Below are 19,552 nucleotides of genomic sequence, written 5' to 3' on the forward strand. Positions count from 1 at the left end.
TCGCTTGGGTGGCCGACTCGCTTGTGAACCACGTTATATTAGATTAATTATCTTAAACAAAAATCGGGTGAGAGGTCTGAGGAGACTTTTTCCGTCTGCGAGTTAGCTATTATATATATATACATGGGGATTTTGTATAGAGAATGTAATACTAGACCAAGGGAAGAAAAAAAAAGATTTAAAGGCTTGCTACTGAAGTTGTGCTTTAGAGTACGTATTTCGTTTAGATTTTGCAAAGGGGGGGGGGGGGAAGGGATTTTGTAGGAAAAAACCAAGTTACAGAACTTTCATTTACAAAATAATGAAAAACACACATCACGGTACATCACTCTCTATAACTCACCATGTAAACATACAACTCACATCACATCACGAGACAAACAACCACATAAATATCCACGTCTATCATTACAACTATAGAAGAAAAAAAACAATCTCTCCTCCCACTTTGTTTCATACTTACACACATAAACACCACTCTCGTATAAAAACGCCATCATGGGATAGTGCATAGTGGGAAATCATGAATCGGGGTCGAGGGACGATTAAATATAAAAAACATAGGACGAATAATCTATTCTTTCTCCTGGCAAAGAAGATGCTAAAACGCCCTTCTGCCTTACAAGACTTTTGGTGCTACATGATGGTGTTGGAGAATTCGGGCTATGCGATTCGGGTTGGGGGCTTGCGCATGGGGCTGGGGGGTGTCGGGTGTGCCGCGATGTTGGGGGGGATGGTGTGGGTGGGCCGGTGTGCAAGGGGAAGTGATATACTCTCATCGACGCTCGTTCCTCAAGTCGTCATTGTCGTTGTCGTGAGCTGCTGGAGTCGTCGATGTAATCGCCCATCCGTATCGTGCTAGTCATGCTCTGGCTAACGGTCGTCTCCACATGCCGTGGCTACTCAAGCGCTTGCGATCCTGCAACATACGTCGTGGGGTCGACACGATACCTCCTTCCATCTCCATTTCCACCTTTGGAAACAACCAGGGGCATCAGCAATTCATCCAGAACCACGCGGGGGGCAACTCCGCTCACGGAAAATCGGACCTGCTGCAGAATTGCGGTTTTGGACACGCAAACATGGTTCGATCGCCAACGTGCTGCGCAGCGCTGGAGGGAACTAGAATCCATGTTTCAGCCACGCGTCAGATAATCCCCCCATGGAGGCTATCCAACATCACGACCAATACATAGCCCAACCCTACGGCGCTGGGAAGGGGGAAGGGGTGTCAAGACGCTCAGGCCATGACACCTTGGTTGCCGCCTGCAGGAAGATGGTGTCAGTGGGCTGGATAATATATACTAGGGTGACATGTCGACTCTAGTAGAGACTAGCAGGACGGAGATAGGGATTGTTGGAAAGCGACATACCAACTTGGCGCTTGATCTGCTCACGGGCCCATCGAGCAGTGTCGCGGGTACGGCCGCTGAAGTCTGCGTTTGCGCGAGTCTCCCTTGCCAAAGCAGTGAGGAAGTCGTGACGGAAGTACTCCCTGAAGTCACCTGCAGGGAATGCATCGGCAAGGTCACTGATAAGTGTTAGTACTTTTACTTCTTCTAAAGCTGTCTTCAGTATTTACCCAATGACACCGCATGAAGAGCGAAGGAGCGCCTCAGTGCGGTTGCTGTCCTGCTGAATGGTTCGTAGAAGATCAAAGATCGAGTCCATGTAAGGAACAATGAGTTGAGTCTTGTTGCTGCTCTTCATTGCAACAATGCATCCGTCCCATGCGTCCATGATGCCCTCACGGAGAGAGGTGATGTAATCAATCATCTCATAGTTGCCCTCAGTTGTGATAGTCACCTGACCGGCTTGTTGAAGAACCTGCGCAACTACGGGGAGGTATGTCTCAAAGGCGCCGTGGATGGCGTGTGCAATATCACCAAAGCACTGCAGGATTGCAGGCTTGAGCTGGTTGCCCAGAGCGGGGCTTCGGAGGTTGTTGAGAAGAGAGTTCATGAATGCATCACAGTAAGGCTGAACCTGCTCTCCCAGAGATCGGGTAATGTCAGAAACCAGACCAATGGCCATGGAGCAGAGAGCGGGTTCCTCCTGGTTGTTCAAGGCGTTGTACAGGAAAGGCGAGAATGCCTCCATGTACTTTTGGAAGTCCTCCTCGAGTGCGGTCGCAATGGATCCAATGGCGGCAAAGACAGTGTCTGGAACACTGGACTTGGGAGGCAGCGACGACAACAAGCTCAACAAGGCCTGCATGATACGGTCGGATTGAGGCCTGATGTCGCCCTCGAGTCGCTGGATGATGGTCATGATGACACTGGAAAGACTGGTCTGCATTTCTTCAAGAGTCAGCTTGTCCTCGACATTAACAACTTGAGTCTGCAGCGCCATGGACTTGTCCAAGCGCTCAAGAATGACGTTTGAGAGCTCGTTGACAAGAGGAACACTGTCGCCAGCAGCATTGTTTACGAAAGAGTTGAGAACTTCGTAAGCAGCAGTGCGTAGCGTATTGTCGGCATCGGCTCGCTCGGTAACCTGCAAGAGGCTCTGGACACTCTGCGCAAAGTGAGGCGACAGAGGGTTGCTTTGGCATCCTGGTTCCCCGGCGAATCTATCGGCCAGGTTCATTAGAGACCAACAGCAAGATGCGGCCATCTTGGGGTTACTGGCGAGCCCGTTGAAGAGAGCGCCAATGAGTGGCGGGAGGTGCTGCTGTGCGTCGAGTGCGCTTGGAACAGCTTCGCAAATGCGACCCAGTGCATAGGCAGCAGAGTCCTTGACGTGGATGTTCTGGTCGTCCATCATGCCAATCAGAGTTGGGAGGGCTTGCTTCACAATGGGGTCTAGAACCGACTCCTCGGGTCCCTCCATAATGGCACCAAAGGCGGAAACCGACGCATCCCTGTAATGCCAATCTTCTGAACGAATGTACTTTTCGATAAAAGCCAAGACTGGGGGCATGACGCCGCTTCCGACGCACTGAGCCCAGAGCTGCAGACATTGATATGCGGCACGCGATGTGTTGTACTCGTTATCATCGGCATCCTCGTCCTGCTTGGCCATGAGCTCTAGCAGCACGGGGACAACTTCCTGAGTAGCGACACGGGCAAAGTTGAAGTATTCTCGAAGCTCAGTCGAGCCCTCTGCTTGTGCTTGTGTGTTGTCGTCTTCAATGGCGATTTCCTCCTCGCAGACGGTGCACCAGAATTCTACTGCAAGCTTGGCGACATCCTCCTCGTCGCTCTTCATGCCCTGGATTGTGAGACCAAAAAGCGCCTTCTCCATGTAGAAGCGCATCTTGTCGTAGTAGAGACCCATTATGCGGTTCAAGCATCCGTATGAGCCTTGCTGAATGCGCGTGTCGTCGGCCTGTGTGGCCTCGCAGATGACCTGCATAATATAGTTGCGCTCGCCCTCATTGTCAAAGTTGGAGCGGACAAACTCGATCGAGTCGCTAAGGGCGTTGATGGCTGCTACACGGACGTCGTTGTTGGTCTCCTCCTTGCGGGCACCCTGAACAACGGCAGTCAGGATGGCATTGGAGTGGTGTGCCAGAGCATCCCTCAGCTCCACGTCGTCTGTATCACACACGAAACCAATTGTAGTGAGCGAAGATTGCTTTTGGCTGTCTGTGCCTTGGCCGACATTCTCGACGAGTGTGGTCATGAGCTCCGGCCACTGATTGCGGGGTATCTCAATGGCGGCGACAGAGGCAATGAATTGTGCAGCGGCCGAGCCGACGCCCTTGTTGGGAGTAGCGAGAGTGCCGAGGGCCATGGCCTTGACCTGTTGCTTGATCTGGGGATCGAGGCCGAGCCATCGCTCCTGGACCTGACGTAACCGGGCGTATTCGCGGGCGGTGAAAGCGTTCTTCAAGGCCAGCGCGGCGGCCTGCCGAATTTGCGGTGCGGCCTGTTCATTTGCGAGTTCGCCACCGAGGACAGTGAGATATTGAGGCTGGAGCAAGGCGGTGATGTTAGTGGGTGCGTGTGGCAGAAGGCGGGTGTGCAGCCTTGTGGTTGGGGCGACTTACAAAGTTGGAGTCGGCAGCCTGTTGAAGCTGCTGCTCTGCGCTGTTACGAATACTGGCATCTGCACGGGGGAGTCAGCTGAGGAGAGTCCCTTGAGCAAGGAAAAAGCAAAAAGCAGCGTCTTGGGAGGAGGTGAGAGCGGCGTACCGGCAGCGTAGGTTCCCTCCAACACCTGGTTGATATCCATAATGGGTGAAGGGGAGCGTTTGGTGGGCTCGAAGAGGGGTATCTAGTGGGCGAAGAGATTAAAAGGCTGCTGGGGCGGAATAGGCAGAAGGGAGGTGCGGCAAAGAGGGGCACAGAGAGCGTGTATGTGTTTGTGTGTGTGCAGGGAGAAGAGAGAGAGAGAGAGGAAGAGGGAGGGAATGTAAAGGTGGAAAAAGGTGCGGTGGTCGGGTTTGTCGTAGGGAGGGAATTTGCAGCGAACGAAGGTCGAGCGTAGACAAGCCTAGTTCACGTGTTGTTTTCCTTGTTAAGGGTCTTTCTGCCCCACTACCGGGATGGCTCTTGGGAGAGGAAGAGTGCGTGCGTGTGTGGGTGGAATAAGTAAGAGAGGTTGAGAGAACAAGGGGAGAGAGGGAACTAGGGCAGGCAAACAGGCGAGCGCGGAGACAAAGGGCGTGAGTGGGGGTTTGTGTGGGTGGGTATGGGAAAGTATGGAAGGCGGACGAAGGTGTAGTTCTGTCTCGCCCAGGCACCGTCGACGACAGACACACAGACACCACAGACTCGCTCAGACGGCGCGCGCAGCTTGTCGAGGGCAGCAGCCAGCGCCCGCCTGGCAACGGCGCATTGGCTCGCTTGCGCATCGTGCTTGCAACTCCCCCCGCGCGCCCGACGCTCGCCCTCCCGCCTGCAGCCCTGTCTGGATAGGTGGGTGGTGCTATGTGTCTACTACTTATGGCGAGTGGTAGGTAGTCCATGTACTCGGGTACAGGTACATGTCCCATCTTCTTGCCCATGGCCACCAAGACGGTGCTGCCCCTCCACCCGCCAGGAACAAACACCAACACATGTCCATATCGATAGTTGCACATACTACATGTCTGTCCTCTCCACTCGGAACAAGGAACCTGCTCTGCCTGTGCGTACATGCTAGTACATCGACCAGAGTGAGCATGCCAAGCAATTCCATGCGTCCAAATCCAAGGCATGACGAGGCGATTGGGCCGCTCACCGCACATCATCACCATGACGAATAGCACTCGCCCATGTCTGTCCGGCCGTTTCCCCGTACCTGTAGTACATGCAAACTACACATACTACATGTTGCTACCGTAGGTACATGTACTACCCAAGACATGCCCTCGTCATAGTGGAGCCCTGCCGCCGGACACCGAGGCAGCGAGGGGTGGGAGAGGGCGAGGGAGAGGGAGAATGGAGACGGGCACGTGATGTCTATCAACCTTCTACAGCTGCAACACCACCGTCTACTCTGCTACAAAGCAAACAAAAGAAGAAGAAAATGCGCCTGATAATGCACCCTGACCTCCACCCCACGCAAGAAAAAGAAAACAAGGCAAAAAAAAACATAAGATGCTTTTACATCCGTCCCATGGCTCTCGGGTTCTCTGCTTCCTGCCTCCTCCAGTCCCGCATCTCCTTGGTGCCCAAACTGCCTAGCCCTCCTTCGCCCCGCCGCTCCCATCCTCCCAGTCGCACCACCAGCCCCGTCGCATTGTCCGCTCCTTCGCTGCCCGTCGACGTCTCCACAGCAAAGCTAACCATGTCCCGCGCTGCCTGCTCCGGCGTCTTTGCCTCCTTGACAATGTCTACAATCTCTTGGTCTGAAAGGTGTCCTGACACCCCATCCGAGCAAAGAACCAGGAATGAATACTCGGCTGGCGACAGTTCGATCCGTCGTATCTCTGGCTCTGCAGACACTCCAACCCGCTTCGACGCCATGTCGCCAAATGACCGCGTGTTCGCCAGCCCAGACATACGCTCCTCTCCGAACGAGTCTGTCACAAGCGATGCGGCAAACCGTCGGAGTCGAGTGGCTTCTTCTGGCAGCGACGGATGGTGGTTTGACGTCAACGGCACAGCCAGTCCAGTTGCTGTATTGCACAAAAGTATCCTCGTGTCTCCCACGTGCGCTGTAATCAGTGATGATGGCGAAGATGGGTGCCAGAATGGCGATGCCGTCGGTGTAGAAATAAGTGCCACACTGCATGTGCTGCCGCCCTTGAATCGGTTTTCTCCGCCAATGTGTCTGCTCGTGGTGCGCGATGGTTGGCCAAGAATGTCATCGTCGTTCAGTGCCTTGTCTGCTCGAACAACATCCTCTTCCTTCTTGCCCACCTGTGCCGCAACAAAGTCGTAGTCGGCCTTGAGGAAGGCATACTCAAGCACAGTCTCAATCCCAATGCCCTCTTCAACCCTGTCTGATATGCCCGATGAGCTTGCCTGCCTCCTCTCCACAACCTCCTTTTCAGCAGCATGGCCTTGTCCACCTGCCGACATGGAAAAGTACTCTGGTTTGAAGCGTCGAAAGTATCCGCCAACCAGCTCCTTCCACTGTTTGACCAGCTGTCGTTCCAGCTCCTCTGCCTTGCGTATGCTGTCCGATTGCTTGACCGGCGGCACACCAGCCATGGCACTCTCAGTCGATTTGGACCCCGCCGTTGGTAGTTGGTCCTTGGTACCGGGCTGTGGTGGCTTCATAACTTGCGTCCCGGGCGGCGTATGAGTCTCAATGGCCTCTAGGCTCTCTTTGTCCCTCTGTCTTTGATCTCCAGACGTAGCTTGGCCCTTTGCTTTTGGGCTGCCTGCGTGTGCCTCGCCTCTGTCCCGTGTGAGACTGCTCTTCAACTCAAATTGCTGTGTCGCCTTTTCCAAGTAGTCATGCAGCTGCTCCCTGAGGAACCCTGAGCACTCGGCACCGCCATGTCCGTCAAAAACACCAAAGTAGAACACCTGAGGATCGCCACTCGCGCCTACTTCTGGTGTAACTTGGCCATCGTCCCCACTCTGCCCCTTTCTGGTCAGGGAAATGGGCCGCCGCTTCGCGAATGCGGGGAGGTCGATGGTGCCGGCTTGGAATGCATCCTCATTGTACGGCCGTGCCCCTCGGGATAATGACACGCCAAAGTGGTGTTTGGCACTCTTCAACGGTATGCGCACAACCGTCATGTCTCGCGACGGCGGACCGATGACAGCAGCGGGCGAACGGCTCGTCTGGTCGGCATTGTAAGGCGTGCTCTTGTCGCGGGGGAGTCGATGGTGAAGCGCGGGCTGGGTTCGCGAGTCGGGAGACAGGGAGCTCGAGGGGATATGGGTTATGAAGTAGTCATGGAAGCTGCGGTGCTGGCGGGCGAGCGGCACCATGCACGGCGAGACGAGGGCGTGGTATGCGGATGGGGGGAACCTGCAGGCGTGCGCATACAGACAAACAGCCCGAGGCCTTGCAGAGGCTCGGGATCGGTACAGCATTGGTGTCCACATGTCGTCTCTTGCTGCGAGGGACACATGGCGCGGATGGGCAGGTGGCTATGCCATGGTGAATGTGCTGGGGATACCCCAATTCCAAGCCTCAAGACTTCGCCCATATCCCGCCGCTGTTCCTGGGCCGCTCTGCCGAGTCTGCTTCTCCCGCTACGTCATCTCATTGGACCGTGGCTCTGGGTGATGCAATGGCCTCTTAGTAGCCCCTTGGCTACCATCGACACCCTCTCTAATATTTACACCTAGTATGCAATCACTATGTTTTGACATGGCGACGGTTGCGAAAAAAAAACTTTGTTCCAAATCCACTTGAGATGCTGGTTGGCAATGGCCGAGTCACGTGCGTACATCACATCCTAACACCTCCTATTGCTCTCACCACACAAGACCTAGAGTCACACGGCGCCAAACATACACCATATTGGCGTGACTGATTATACATTACCAATATTTGCATTGAAAACTCATGTTAACAGACTAAAGTTCTATGCGGGTTCATTTCAAGTTTGCATTCTCGTCGCATGGCACGTATTCACTCATTGTCCTCCTGCATACACACCATCTCATCCCGTCTTTGGCCACGATGCTGGCGTCGTCTTTCCCTTTACAAGAATCATGCGCGGCACACCCGCTGTCGACGAAATGGTTGGGCTCCATGGCGACAGGGCGTCCTCACCACGGATGCTGTCCATGCTCATCCTCTTAGTCTCTACGTTCAGTGGCTTGCTGTCCACATTCGGTGTCACAGTCTCAGGACCTCTCAGTGCAATCTCGTCGTCCGAAGACTCCGACTTGCGAGGTTTGGAAATGAGTGATGCTGACTTGCGGACATCGTTGAATATCTGCCGGAACAGAGGGCGTAGGATGGCAATGGAAGCTGCGATGATTCCAGTCCCAGGTTCGGCAGTCGCCCAAATGGTTGCCTTTACCGCTTGCGCTGTTTCTATGTCAGTACTATCCTTCAAAGAAAAACTTTACAAAGGAAAAAAAACATACGGTTCAACGATTCCAAGGTGCTCAACTCTAAGCCATCCAGATACACCAGTCTCATTATCGAGCTTACACTGCCAACAGCTCCCAAGGCCATGACCATGCCAACACTCATCTTGCTCCGGCGATCCAAATCACTATCCATCAGGACTGAGATAGGGATCAAGACAAATGTCCAGTCTGCCAAGACGTTAATGATACCGTAAATATATCCAGCGCTCATCCGGAGTGCTGGAGGCAGGCACTTGTCTGATGACTTTTGAATAAAATCGTCGCCAATATGTCTAGGGTCGCCGCATTGGAAGAGCACAATGAAGAAGTAGAAAAAGCCATAAACCACTCCAATTGTGAGAACGGTGTGGAAGACATGCTTTTGCCATTTTTTGGTCAAGACTCGCAAGAAGAACAGACCGAGAGAGACTTTCAGAAAAGTTGTTGTGAGAAGATAGAAGACTTCTGAAAGTTGGACAAACTAGCCGCTGGTTAGCGTATGGAACAGAAGATACGGCAACATGAGTCGCTGCGCAGTCACGTACGATCAGAGTTGTGCGGATACTAGTTGGGGTCCAGGGCTTGATGCTTTTCGCCCGAAAGGTCATGGCGAGAATAAGCGCGCAGTAAACCGTAAACAGCATCAGTGTGGCTATCATGGCGGCATCATCCCAACCAGGAGACTTCGTAACGCGATACCGGGCCCATATTCGTAGGCCGACACTGAGATAGGTGAGTATTAAAAGGGTGATTATGAGGTGGACAGTAATGGTGCCAAGGAGCGCCAGCTCCTCAACGTTTGCTTTGTCCATTATATGATACTAATAAACATTGAAATACAAAAGGAATTATGATAATTGATAAAAAATGACTCCCGACCACAACCTGATAGAAGATTGGCCGAGAGAACAGGAAGCAGGTGGCAAGTCTCAAACTGTACGCAGCAGTCGTTCGGTTATGAATGTCACGTTGGAAATGTTTACCCCGGTATCATGCGATCCGACCAAGGGTCGCTTCATGTTTAGCACCGGCTTGTGAACTTTGTCATTGAGGCCACAGCCACCGATTGGCTACTAAGAGTCTTGGTGACTCGTATGGTTTTGTGATACACCAAAATGTCATAGAGACACGGCTCAGACGTTTTGGGTCCAATGTCCTGGCACAAGCATGGTCCGTTCTTCCACGTGGCTCTTAGGATGATTACCGGCAGGATACTTGCGTGCTCTTGCATGGATCTAGTGAACAGACATATCAATGCATACGGCTTGATGTGATAAGAGAAGGAGTACCCTTGTCAATACTTTCGATGCATATACGGCCGTTTTCCCCATATGCTTTCAAGCTTGACTCTATTTCGGCACCATTGTCTATCGCTAGCTATAATGTAGCGGACCATTGACTAATTCCCGTGACGAAGTCCCTCCGAGAAAGCCATTTTGATACCCGTTTCGAAACTGTGGTACAGCCAGAAGACAGCTATATCAGGCTAACTTATTGGATCAAACGTCATTTTTCAGTTTTTTCCTTGGCAATTGCTTTATCACTCTCACTATATATGTGCCAGCATAATGCTCACGAAGGCGCATACGTTTGACTAAACATGTCATGTTTGATCCTTGAACACAAGACGTGTTTCACCGTTGAAAACTGCAGCCGGAAACAGTGCGAGCCGAAGCGGATACGGACATGACTCCCCCGTTTGACAGCTCAGACAAGCGAAAATCATCGGAACCCCAGATTCCTCAGGCAAACATTGTTCTCGTGTCGAGGTCCGTGAGGGTGGTGAGGGTCAATGCGAGCGGTCCGCCGTAGTTCAGTCGCTCGGCAAAACAACTGTTCCGTCGTTACTAGCGCCTCGGCATAAATTTTCTTTGTCCTCGAGCTTCGGCTCCAACACTGCAACATTTCCAACATTAAAGCAGCCACACCCATGGGCGCCGCCGTTTGGTGGTCGGGTCTGCTACCAATGCCCAATCATATATCTGCGACTCTAGCAATCTGTTTTCGCGGATTGAAACGCGCAAGCATGCGCTCATCAGCCTCAATTCAGGCCTCATGATGCTATCCGGCTACGCCAACGCTATGTACTCACCTCTAATCTAGCCTCGGGATCTCATTGACTTCTCCTGGTATGTTACACATCTCTCTCTTTCTTTCTCATATGATGAAAAAAAGACAAAAATTCACAGACCTGTTCGTAACAATAGTGTCGAAAAATTTGCTTAACATCTTCTGATTTGAACAATTCTTCATTGCTGCGCTGCCTCCATTACTGAGCTCAGCAACTAACAGTCAGCAGGTAAAGACCTTTCACTGAGTGTTTTGAAAATCCTCTGATAGTGCAGTCTTAATGGCTCAAAAGAAACGATCGTTTGTTAGCTTGTGGCCTTGTTGCATCTCCCAGGCATCGGAGATTCAACAGTAACAAAAGGTTATAGATGAGGCTGGTTTTCCATGAGCTGGCTGTCCCTCGGGACGTGCTTTGTATGATCAAGACAATGACAAATGCTTTTAGCACAATGACCAGAACTCTGATATACGCTTCCTTTGTCCAACCAAGATCTGTAATGAGTCCATCAAAGAACCGTGTGAAGTCACATATATGCCTGAATGCTGGCTACCCTGCGAGTACACCCTGTTTGCTTTCCACCTATCAAAAAAACCAATGTCTTCCATCTCTTCATCGCAAATATCTCCAAAGTCTTCAGGTGCATTTTTACACAATCATACATCATACCAATCTCGTGAACCAGACTGTAAATCAGCAAAGGCTTCGTCTAGTCGTACTCGCCGTAATTCGGCTGGTTCCGAAAAGATGGCCCAAGGTGCACAATCACAAGCCGATGCTGTTGCAACGACCAGACAGCCCAGCCTTTCTGGATCACAGCAGATGAGCGGTTCTAGTGGTGTAATCGGTTTGCCTAGCGTAATCGATCCATCTCTCTTCGATGATTGCTTTGATCTAAATCAGTTCACTGCTAATGATTCCTTTACGAATGATACCCTTAATCTCGATAATCTTGACTGGGCTGCAACAAATGACCCTGACATAGCTGCCAATGGCTCCGATGCTAAGCAGTCTCAATACACTGACCTCTTGCATAATATTCAATCTGAAATTGGCTTAGGGATATCAAATGCTCTGCCCGAGCAGTATAACAATCTGCAATATACGACTGAGGCTGAATATGACCTTGGGGATGTACTAAACTCGCTTGAACCAGTCTCTACAGAACCATATGGTAATGTACCTCAAGGGTCAAACGCCTGGGACCCAACTTCATGGACGATACCAGAATATGACGGTGCCACCCCAGGACTCTCAGCACTTCCCGGCGGCACTCAATATATGCCGGATATGTCACAATATCCAATGCTTAGCCAAGTACGACAGATGTATCCTGATCCGTCTGTTCCACTATATCCGACTCAGCCTTATCTCCAGTTCCCACAGCAACAATATTCACGACAATACCCTGAATACCCTCCAATACCAATCGAGCACTATAAGGTAGCAAAGCAAATGGAGGCACAGCCAGTAAAAAAGCGGAAACGATCGGCATATAGCACGGACTCGGAGGATGACACACATACTACCAGACGGCCACGAGAAGATGAACTTGTAAAAGTCATTTCGTCACCAGATGCTTCCCGCAAACAATCCATGGTTTCCGAGGACGGCTCTCTAAGTCAACCCGTCAGCAGGGGCGTCCTGAAAGCTGGCGAAAAGCCAAAGAAATGCGAGGATAAACCTTGGGTCCGTATCAATCACACCACCAAAGGCGAAACGACTCGCACAGCTCGCATTAATCAGCACGCAGAGGAGGGTCATAAATACAAGTCCAAAAGACTTCCTTATGGGGATTGGGATTCGACACATTACGCGTTTGAGTACAGCAAGAACAATGGTATGCACGAGTTTAAGAAGCGCACCATGTCTGCCCGTCAAATCCACGAGTACATTACACAGTATCCTGGCGATAACCTCCGTATCTGGATCCAGCCTGTAGCTTCTGATTCAGCGCGTCGATATGCATCTGCATCTCATAGCCATTGCCGATTCGAGAAGTGCCCAATGCGAAAGTACACTGGCAAGGGCACAGCAGAAGTAGGCAACTACCGAGTTGCTTTTGACGAGAAGCACAAGACATATGGCCCAGGTGTAGTTGACCCATACGATTGTGTTGGATACGTCCATCTGTACTGCATGGAGCGCTTTCTAGACTTTTCATACATTTGCCAGATTGCAGACGTTAGAGTGGACCAGCGCGTGAGCATGGAGAAAGAACCTAAAGGGCATTTTGCCTCTGCGTTTGGCCCTAAGCACCACCACGAAGCAGCTGTGGCGAAGAAGTTTATCAACGCTGCCAGGAGAGGCCGGCTTGCCGAGACACCTGAGTTTGCAAACTACCCTGTTCATGAAGAATATGCCCGGGGTGCGCCCAAGCCACATGAACGCACGCTCGTCTACGCTCTATACGACATGAACATTAAACACCGTGCAAAGTCGCAGATGAAGCAGTTTATCCTCCAACGCACAATCCGGCCTGGCTCCTTCACTGTACACCGCGGTGACATGGAGGTGAAGCTTGTAGACAAGAAGATCGAGCGGCTCCCTGCTTTCAAGGACTTCCTGAAAGACGGATCGAAAAAGGACTTTGACTACTCGGCTTACTACGATAAATTCCATCCGGAGATTAAGGAGCGAATCAAGGAATGCATGGTACTCCGGGAGCAATTGATCGCTGAAGGCGGAGAGGAAAGTAGTAATAAACGCACTCGACGGCCCCGGCGCGACTCACTCGAAGATTCAGACGACGAAATCGTAATCCCCTCCAGGAAGCCCAAGAAGCGTAGTAGAGTCGATGATTCAGATTCTTCTGGCTCCTCAAGTCCATCCCGCAAGTCTCGCTCTAAAAAGCCAACAATCACCTTTGACGTCTCCTCCCCTTCCTCACCCCCTCAAGACCTGCCACCCTCATCCCGCTCCAGCTCTCTCCGCCGAAAGCCTCGCATCAACTACTCGGAACCCCACGACACCATTCCCTCCCCTCGCACCAGCACCACCAGCAGCACCACCCCAGCATCCGCTCTCTCCCCCTCATCCAACATCCCGCAACCCGCCCTCTCATCCTCCGCCCCATCCATCTCCACCACCTTCACACCACCCGCTCTCTCCCCCTCCGCCCCTCTCCCCGCCAAAGACGCCCGCAAAGAAAGCTGCAGCACCCTCTTCCCCACCGACGACGCTTCGTGGGCAAACTTCGATCTCGCCCCACTCGACGGCACTGAAACTTTCCTGACACAAGCACAGATTGATGCGCTGCTTAATGCGGCGTACCGTCGCAAGTCGAGTACGCTGAGTGTAGGACCAATTGGGCCTGCTTCTCCTTTGCTTAAGTCGCCGGTGGCTACATCGCCGCTGCCGGTTACGCTGCCGTCGGTTACTACGCTGCCCCTCCTTAAGTCGTCGTTGGGAGCTCGGACTGGTGCAACACTGCGCAGGGCGAGTTTTAATGCAAAGCCCGTGTCCGGGTGTAGGGAGTTTAGGGTGGAGGATCCACCGGTTTGTGTGGCGGAGGGGAGGGAGTTGAGGAGGAGTAGGAGGGGGAAGGGGGAGAGGAGTTGATGGTGAGGGATACTTGGAGTTCGTGGAGATGGTAGAGAGGGAGTTGTTGGTTCACGAAGGTAGATATCAAGATGTAGTTTTTGGGTCAATTAGCAAATATGTTTTTTTGTATACGACATGTATTTCCTCATCATGTAGCATGAATTATCTTTTCGTTAAATCGAGTTTCTATCTTCTGAACGTGCTTGTGACATCTATTTGTATTTGTTCCAGGTCCTGTAACAAGGTTCCCATCACACAATGTTCGGTTGAAGCACTTGATTGGCTAGCTTACATGAGCGGCTGCGCCACGGGTCGGAGTATTAGAGTGCTCTTCAAACCTTGGTATCTTGTCGACTAGGAGTTCGGAGGCTAGCCTCCCGCGAATGACGCCGTTGACAAATGAAGCGTGCGGCCGTAAAGCAACGAGCCAGCGCTTCAGCCCTGCCAAGGCGACGGGCAGGAATGTCACGAGGGAGATTGGCGGCCCGTCTACGGAGCCCGAAAGAACAAAATCAAAGAGGGCACAAGTGATTGGACGGCTGGTGGGACAGGATGGAGTCGTGTGTAGCCGCGCGGATGATGATGAAATCCCAACCATTCAGCATGCAACGACACCGCCATGGCTACCCAACAATCCACCTCAACATGTTCCTTGCTCCTACCCGGGTGACCAGTAAGCCCCTGATGATTCTTCTCCGCTCACAGTTGCTGAGCAATCTTCTTGTCCCGGCGATTCCATCAGCAAACTCTACGCCCAGAGGTCCTTCGCTTATACCACACATGCGTACTAATACCCAGGCACGGCACGCCCTTGTCGACTAATAATACCCCGTCGCATTATCGTATTGCATCACCGCCCCACCAGGCTGGCTACATACCAGCCCTCACCTCCCGCCTCTGTGTACCAACATTGTACGTAGTAAGACAACATGGCTTCGCGTAATTCGACGCCATTGCGCTCGCGCTCCTCTTCCAACAGCACCTCATCTTCCGACGCCACCATGATGGACGCAGCGCCGCAATCCCCAAGCGGCCCAGCCCGTCTCCGCAACCCTTCGTACGGCCATCTCCCCACACCCACGACGACGCATATGCACACGCTCAACACCCGGCCCGATCCGTCCTTTTCGCTCCTCTTGTCGCTCCCCAGAGAGCTACGGGACCGCGTCTATGCATTTGCTCTCGTCTCAGACTCGCCCTTTTGGTGGCCATCCAAATCCCCAGACGCCGACCACCACAATGTTAGCACCGGCCTTCTTCGCACCAACAAGCAGGTGTATAGCGAGTCAATCGACATTTTGTACTCGCAGAACAGGTTCCTGTTCACGCACCCCAGCGACTGCAATGTGTTCCGCGTGGTCGCATCTTCCGCTTCAGTCAATATAACGAGTGTCTATTTCCGTATTAGACAGAAAGACTTGAAGCTGTGGACCGCGTATCTGGGAAGCAAACAAGCAGAAAGGAGTTTGAAGAACGATCTCCCCAAATTGAAGAGTCTGTGGGTGTTTCTTAGGTGTGGCGCCATGGGGCTGCCTGCTGCGTTTGGGAGTCTGCAAGCTGCGCCTGTGGGTGCCATGGGAGGACCGGGAGGACATCCCCAAGCTTTGCCGATCGCTCTGGGACAGCAGATGCATGCCCTCCAGCAACAAGTTCAGAGCCTCACGCAGGTCATGGCCAATGCGAATGCACAGGCTGCTGCTGGAGGCAATCAAGCCCAAACAGGAGGCAACCAAACTCCACCTCCTCCGCCACCAGCACCGGCAATGCCCTTTTTGCAGTTTGCACAAGGCCCCATGGGACTAGGCGGGCCTCATCATGGTCTTCACCATCACCAGAACCACCCCCCGCATGTCAACTTGCTTGCGCAACAACAATTGCAGATGCACCAGCAAGCCAATATCCATCCACCACCACTGTTCCACGCGCCACATCATATCGGGTCCATGGTAAATCCACAAGCGAACAGAACAGATCCACGTGATCCACACACTCTGTTCTCAACGTTTCTCCGCTTCGAGCGGGAGCTGGGTATTGAATCGCTCTGCCTGAATCTTCGTGATGCTCTCTATTCCGGCCCATCCACATCGATGAACTTTGATTCGTCTTCCAGCAGTGATGCTTCATCAGTAGCTGGGAGCCCACCAGTGGCACACAGCAACGAGCCCCGACCAGAGGTCAAGATAGTGTGCATTGTCCATATTCCGCGTAGGATAATGGAGCGAGTGGTCGCACTTCACCCAGATGAGTTGGTTATAGATAGCAAAACTCACGATGCGAGGACGCGGTTCAGGAAACTGCATGGCATCGATGTTTGTATGGAGTTGAATGGATGTCCTCCGCTACGTCCGGGGCAAGATGCGGCAGACCATGGTGATATGCATGCGCATGAGCACTGAGGGCTTGTCATGTCGCATTTTTTCGTATGTCGTCAGTGGACTTTCTTTCAAGTTGTAGTACAAGATACCCGTATGAGGACATGGATGTTCCTCGAGACAAAAATTGATTTCAGCTTTGCTTTCACTTCATGGACATGTAGTTCTCACTCACTATTGCATTCGTTTCTCATCGCCTGTTGTTTGCAGCGCTGCACAATATAACTGTTTGCGCCCTTCTACGTATTTGAAATCTGACCTTCAGAAAAGACTCTGCAACTACACCATCCACTCAACTATTGTAAGTATGGACTACATCAACATGCCTCCAACCCCATTTCAAGTCGAACCCGAACCCCATGAATCAATCGACATCTTCTCGACGATCGATTCCTACAACCTACCCGTCATCACTCCCTGCTCCTCCACCCCCAACCCCCACAGCCTCGTACTCCCAATGCTCTTCCACCTCCTCACCTGCGGCCACATCGTTACAATCGACGACCCTGACCGGCGCTGCGCCCGCAACTGCCACCACACCACCGACCCCCGCTCATCGCGCTCCAGCGAATTCCCAGACCCACAGCCCACGTACGTTTCTTGCATTCCCTTCCAGCTATCTCGTTCTACTTTGTTAACAACTTTACTTCAACAGACAAAGCGGCGATGGAATCACCTTCACCGATGACAGCAAAGATATCCACGCCGACACCCTCTACTGCGAAGTCTGCACCGCAATCCCATTCGACAGGTACTACATCATGTTTCCACCCGCAGACACCACCCCTCTTCCCCGCCGCTGCTTAGCACTCTCACGCGCTATCATTGCCGGCGCAACGCTGCTGCCCGCGCCGGCGATAGAGGAACTCTTGTGTCCTGTGTTGTACGTCCCCGGACGCGTGCCGCATGAGTTGAAGTGCGGGCATAGGGTTTGGTGTTTGTCGGAGAGGCGGTGCGGGGTCAATTGTAGGGAGGAGGGGTGGAAGGGGGAGGATGGGTTGGTTTGTGGGAAGTGTATCTGGAGGGGGGAGAGGGTGCATGGGAGGTATTGGGGGTGAAGGTGAGAGGGGAGTGGGGGTTCACTTTCACCTGCTTGGTGGGGTTGTATTATTAGGGTGGTTTGGGCGTTTGTTCAGAGGTGAGCGGACGAAGATTCACCTCGTTGTTCACAATGTTTTGAGTGCTGAGTAACTTATAAAGTTGGGCTTTTTGATCCGGATTGCGGAAAGCGAATAAACGGAAGTACAACTCAACTACGATCACAGCAAAGAAAAACCGTCAAGTGAGAGAAGCAATTGCGCCAATGGCGAGGCAGCAGTCTACCACTTCCAGGCGCTCGTCGCAGAGCCGGGATGCCTCCAGAATTAGGTCGTCGCGGTCAGAGTCACCAGGTTCAAAGGCTGCGGAAATGGGACCGTTGCCGAAGTTGAAGATAAAACTCAGGCTCAATCCCAAAGATCCAGAAGAGAAGAAGGATCCGTTTCCTACGACGTTCAACGACGAGAATACAGACTACAACAATGATCTTCCACAGTACCCTGCTTGGCAATCGTCAGTGAAGACGCGGACTAGACGGTCAGTACATAAGCCGCAGCATGAGGATGTCATAGAGGGCAGTGACTATGACCAGATGATGGGACTTAGCTCCAAAGGCTTTGGAGACGACGACATCAAGTTTCAGCCAGACTTCTCGCGTGGTTTGCGTAAGTGTATTTTCTCGGGAAACCTATACAAAGCAGCATTGCTAAACAGCACAGCGAATGCTCTGGGTAACATCCAATATTCGGAAGTCTCATCATCATACAAACATCAGAAAAAGCGAAGCGTGGGTCGTCCACGCGGCAAACAATCCTCGTTTATATCCCACTTGGATACGGTCAGTGAGGAAGAAGACTGTCCATCATCGTCCACACTCGCAGCTCAGTCTTCTTTTGAGCACACCAGCTTCCAACCAAGCCAGGACGTCTACGACATCCTGAACAGCCTCAAGGCCAGCACCAAAACCCACATCGACCTCCCCAGTCTCAGCAATGCCGCCGATCCTGACGCCATCCAACCCTACAGCGCCTCGCTCCTGACCAACCTCTACATACTCTGCTACCACGAAAACCTCTGGAACCTCTGCGACCTAATCACCGACACTTGGATCCGCGCCTTCCACGCGCGCCGCAAAAAAGCCTACACGGACCCTGCCTACACCCTCTGGCGCCGCAACAAAGCCCTCGAAGCCCGCAAACGCGCCGCCCACCGCGCCCGCCTCACCGCCACCATCATCCCCTCCGAATACGACGTCAACCCCATAAACCTCCACCTCGACGCCACAGACCCCGATCTCGAACCCAACATTACAGACCCTCCCCTCCACCTCCTCACCTTACTCTACCACCACACGCCCGCCACCTGCGGCGCACGCCTTCTCTGGGCCGACGCGCTCGCGCTGGCCGGCGATGTTACGGAAAAAGGGATGGAAGCAGCGCGCAAGAAGGGGGAGGAGGTGCATCACGAGTTGGTGTGGAATGTTATGCAGAGTGCACTGAGGATGGTGAGGAGGAGGTTGACGTTGAAGTGTGAGGAGAGTACCGAGGGGGCGTGGTGTAGGCGGTATCATGAGCATGGGAGGGGTGGCGGGGGGAGGTGTTATAGGGAGGTTGCTGCGGAGGAGGAGTAGGAGGAGTAGGAGGAGTAGGGGCTATGGGGATGAAGCGTGTCACTTTGGAGCATGATACAGATGGAGATTTCTAAGGCGAATCTGCTGGAGGGTTGGGGAGGTAGGAGAGTCTGTGCAGGAGTAGGCAAGTAGCAGGTGAGAGACTTTGGATGGGATTGTTTAGCACCAGACTAGTCAACGACGGTTCGGAAAAGTACGTATCAGACTCATGTTCTGGAGAGATGGCAGGATTTTCCGCGCCAGCCTGTTTGTAAGCACAAAGATGCGTGTTTTGTGCAAGTGGGTTCTGTATTTATTGCCGCAGTGGGGAGTTGTTGTGGGTGAGTGGGAATCAGTGCGCACGGAAAAGTATCCAGGCGATAATTTTTGCGTCACTCCAGTAAGTATATAGTCCAAGGTAAGGATAACTGATAATCAAGCCGGAGATACCCTAGCATCTACAATACGTGCAAGATGGTGTTGTACTTTAGTGTCTTGTTTGCAC

The 19,552-nt window shown here is 52.5% G+C and overlaps 8 protein-coding genes across 8 annotated transcripts; 4 read left to right on the forward strand and 4 right to left on the reverse strand.

Moving 5' to 3' along the window:
• Window positions 1-1,240: 1,240 nt before the first annotated feature.
• On the reverse strand, window positions 1,241-4,179 carry COCCADRAFT_9118 (uncharacterized protein; the record flags this gene model as incomplete). The annotated part of the gene is made up of 5 exons (XM_007718980.1): window positions 1,241-1,266; window positions 1,374-1,531; window positions 1,583-3,918; window positions 3,995-4,053; window positions 4,140-4,179. 5 exons carry the CDS (start codon window positions 4,177-4,179, stop codon window positions 1,241-1,243), a joined length of 2,619 nt encoding a protein of 872 aa, XP_007717170.1.
• Window positions 4,180-4,237: 58 nt separating this feature from the next.
• Window positions 4,238-4,801, reverse strand: COCCADRAFT_108930 (uncharacterized protein; the record flags this gene model as incomplete). Its single annotated transcript, XM_007718981.1, has 1 exon — window positions 4,238-4,801. The coding sequence occupies one exon, from the start codon at window positions 4,799-4,801 to the stop codon at window positions 4,238-4,240; it is 564 nt and encodes a 187-aa protein (XP_007717171.1).
• A 733-nt stretch (window positions 4,802-5,534) lies between these two features.
• Window positions 5,535-7,319, reverse strand: COCCADRAFT_9119 (uncharacterized protein; the record flags this gene model as incomplete). The annotated part of the gene is made up of 1 exon (XM_007718982.1): window positions 5,535-7,319. One exon carries the CDS (start codon window positions 7,317-7,319, stop codon window positions 5,535-5,537), a length of 1,785 nt encoding a protein of 594 aa, XP_007717172.1.
• A 680-nt stretch (window positions 7,320-7,999) lies between these two features.
• On the reverse strand, window positions 8,000-9,076 carry COCCADRAFT_30238 (uncharacterized protein; the record flags this gene model as incomplete). Its single annotated transcript, XM_007718983.1, has 3 exons — window positions 8,000-8,373; window positions 8,433-8,898; window positions 8,963-9,076. 3 exons carry the CDS (start codon window positions 9,074-9,076, stop codon window positions 8,000-8,002), a joined length of 954 nt encoding a protein of 317 aa, XP_007717173.1.
• A 2,156-nt stretch (window positions 9,077-11,232) lies between these two features.
• Window positions 11,233-14,046, forward strand: COCCADRAFT_9121 (uncharacterized protein; the record flags this gene model as incomplete). The annotated part of the gene is made up of 1 exon (XM_007718984.1): window positions 11,233-14,046. One exon carries the CDS (start codon window positions 11,233-11,235, stop codon window positions 14,044-14,046), a length of 2,814 nt encoding a protein of 937 aa, XP_007717174.1.
• Window positions 14,047-15,119: 1,073 nt separating this feature from the next.
• COCCADRAFT_108946 (uncharacterized protein) lies at window positions 15,120-16,424 on the forward strand (the record flags this gene model as incomplete). Its single annotated transcript, XM_007718985.1, has 2 exons — window positions 15,120-15,677; window positions 15,720-16,424. The coding sequence occupies 2 exons, from the start codon at window positions 15,120-15,122 to the stop codon at window positions 16,422-16,424; spliced, it is 1,263 nt and encodes a 420-aa protein (XP_007717175.1).
• Window positions 16,425-16,722: 298 nt separating this feature from the next.
• COCCADRAFT_40975 (uncharacterized protein) lies at window positions 16,723-17,458 on the forward strand (the record flags this gene model as incomplete). The annotated part of the gene is made up of 2 exons (XM_007718986.1): window positions 16,723-16,991; window positions 17,056-17,458. 2 exons carry the CDS (start codon window positions 16,723-16,725, stop codon window positions 17,456-17,458), a joined length of 672 nt encoding a protein of 223 aa, XP_007717176.1.
• A 245-nt stretch (window positions 17,459-17,703) lies between these two features.
• On the forward strand, window positions 17,704-19,068 carry COCCADRAFT_108951 (uncharacterized protein; the record flags this gene model as incomplete). The annotated part of the gene is made up of 2 exons (XM_007718987.1): window positions 17,704-18,097; window positions 18,158-19,068. 2 exons carry the CDS (start codon window positions 17,704-17,706, stop codon window positions 19,066-19,068), a joined length of 1,305 nt encoding a protein of 434 aa, XP_007717177.1.
• Between the last annotated feature and the right edge of the window lie 484 nt (window positions 19,069-19,552).

This window comes from Bipolaris zeicola (assembly GCF_000523435.1).
Source record: "Bipolaris zeicola 26-R-13 unplaced genomic scaffold scaffold_270, whole genome shotgun sequence".
NCBI classification, from domain to species: Eukaryota; Fungi; Ascomycota; class Dothideomycetes; order Pleosporales; family Pleosporaceae; genus Bipolaris; species Bipolaris zeicola.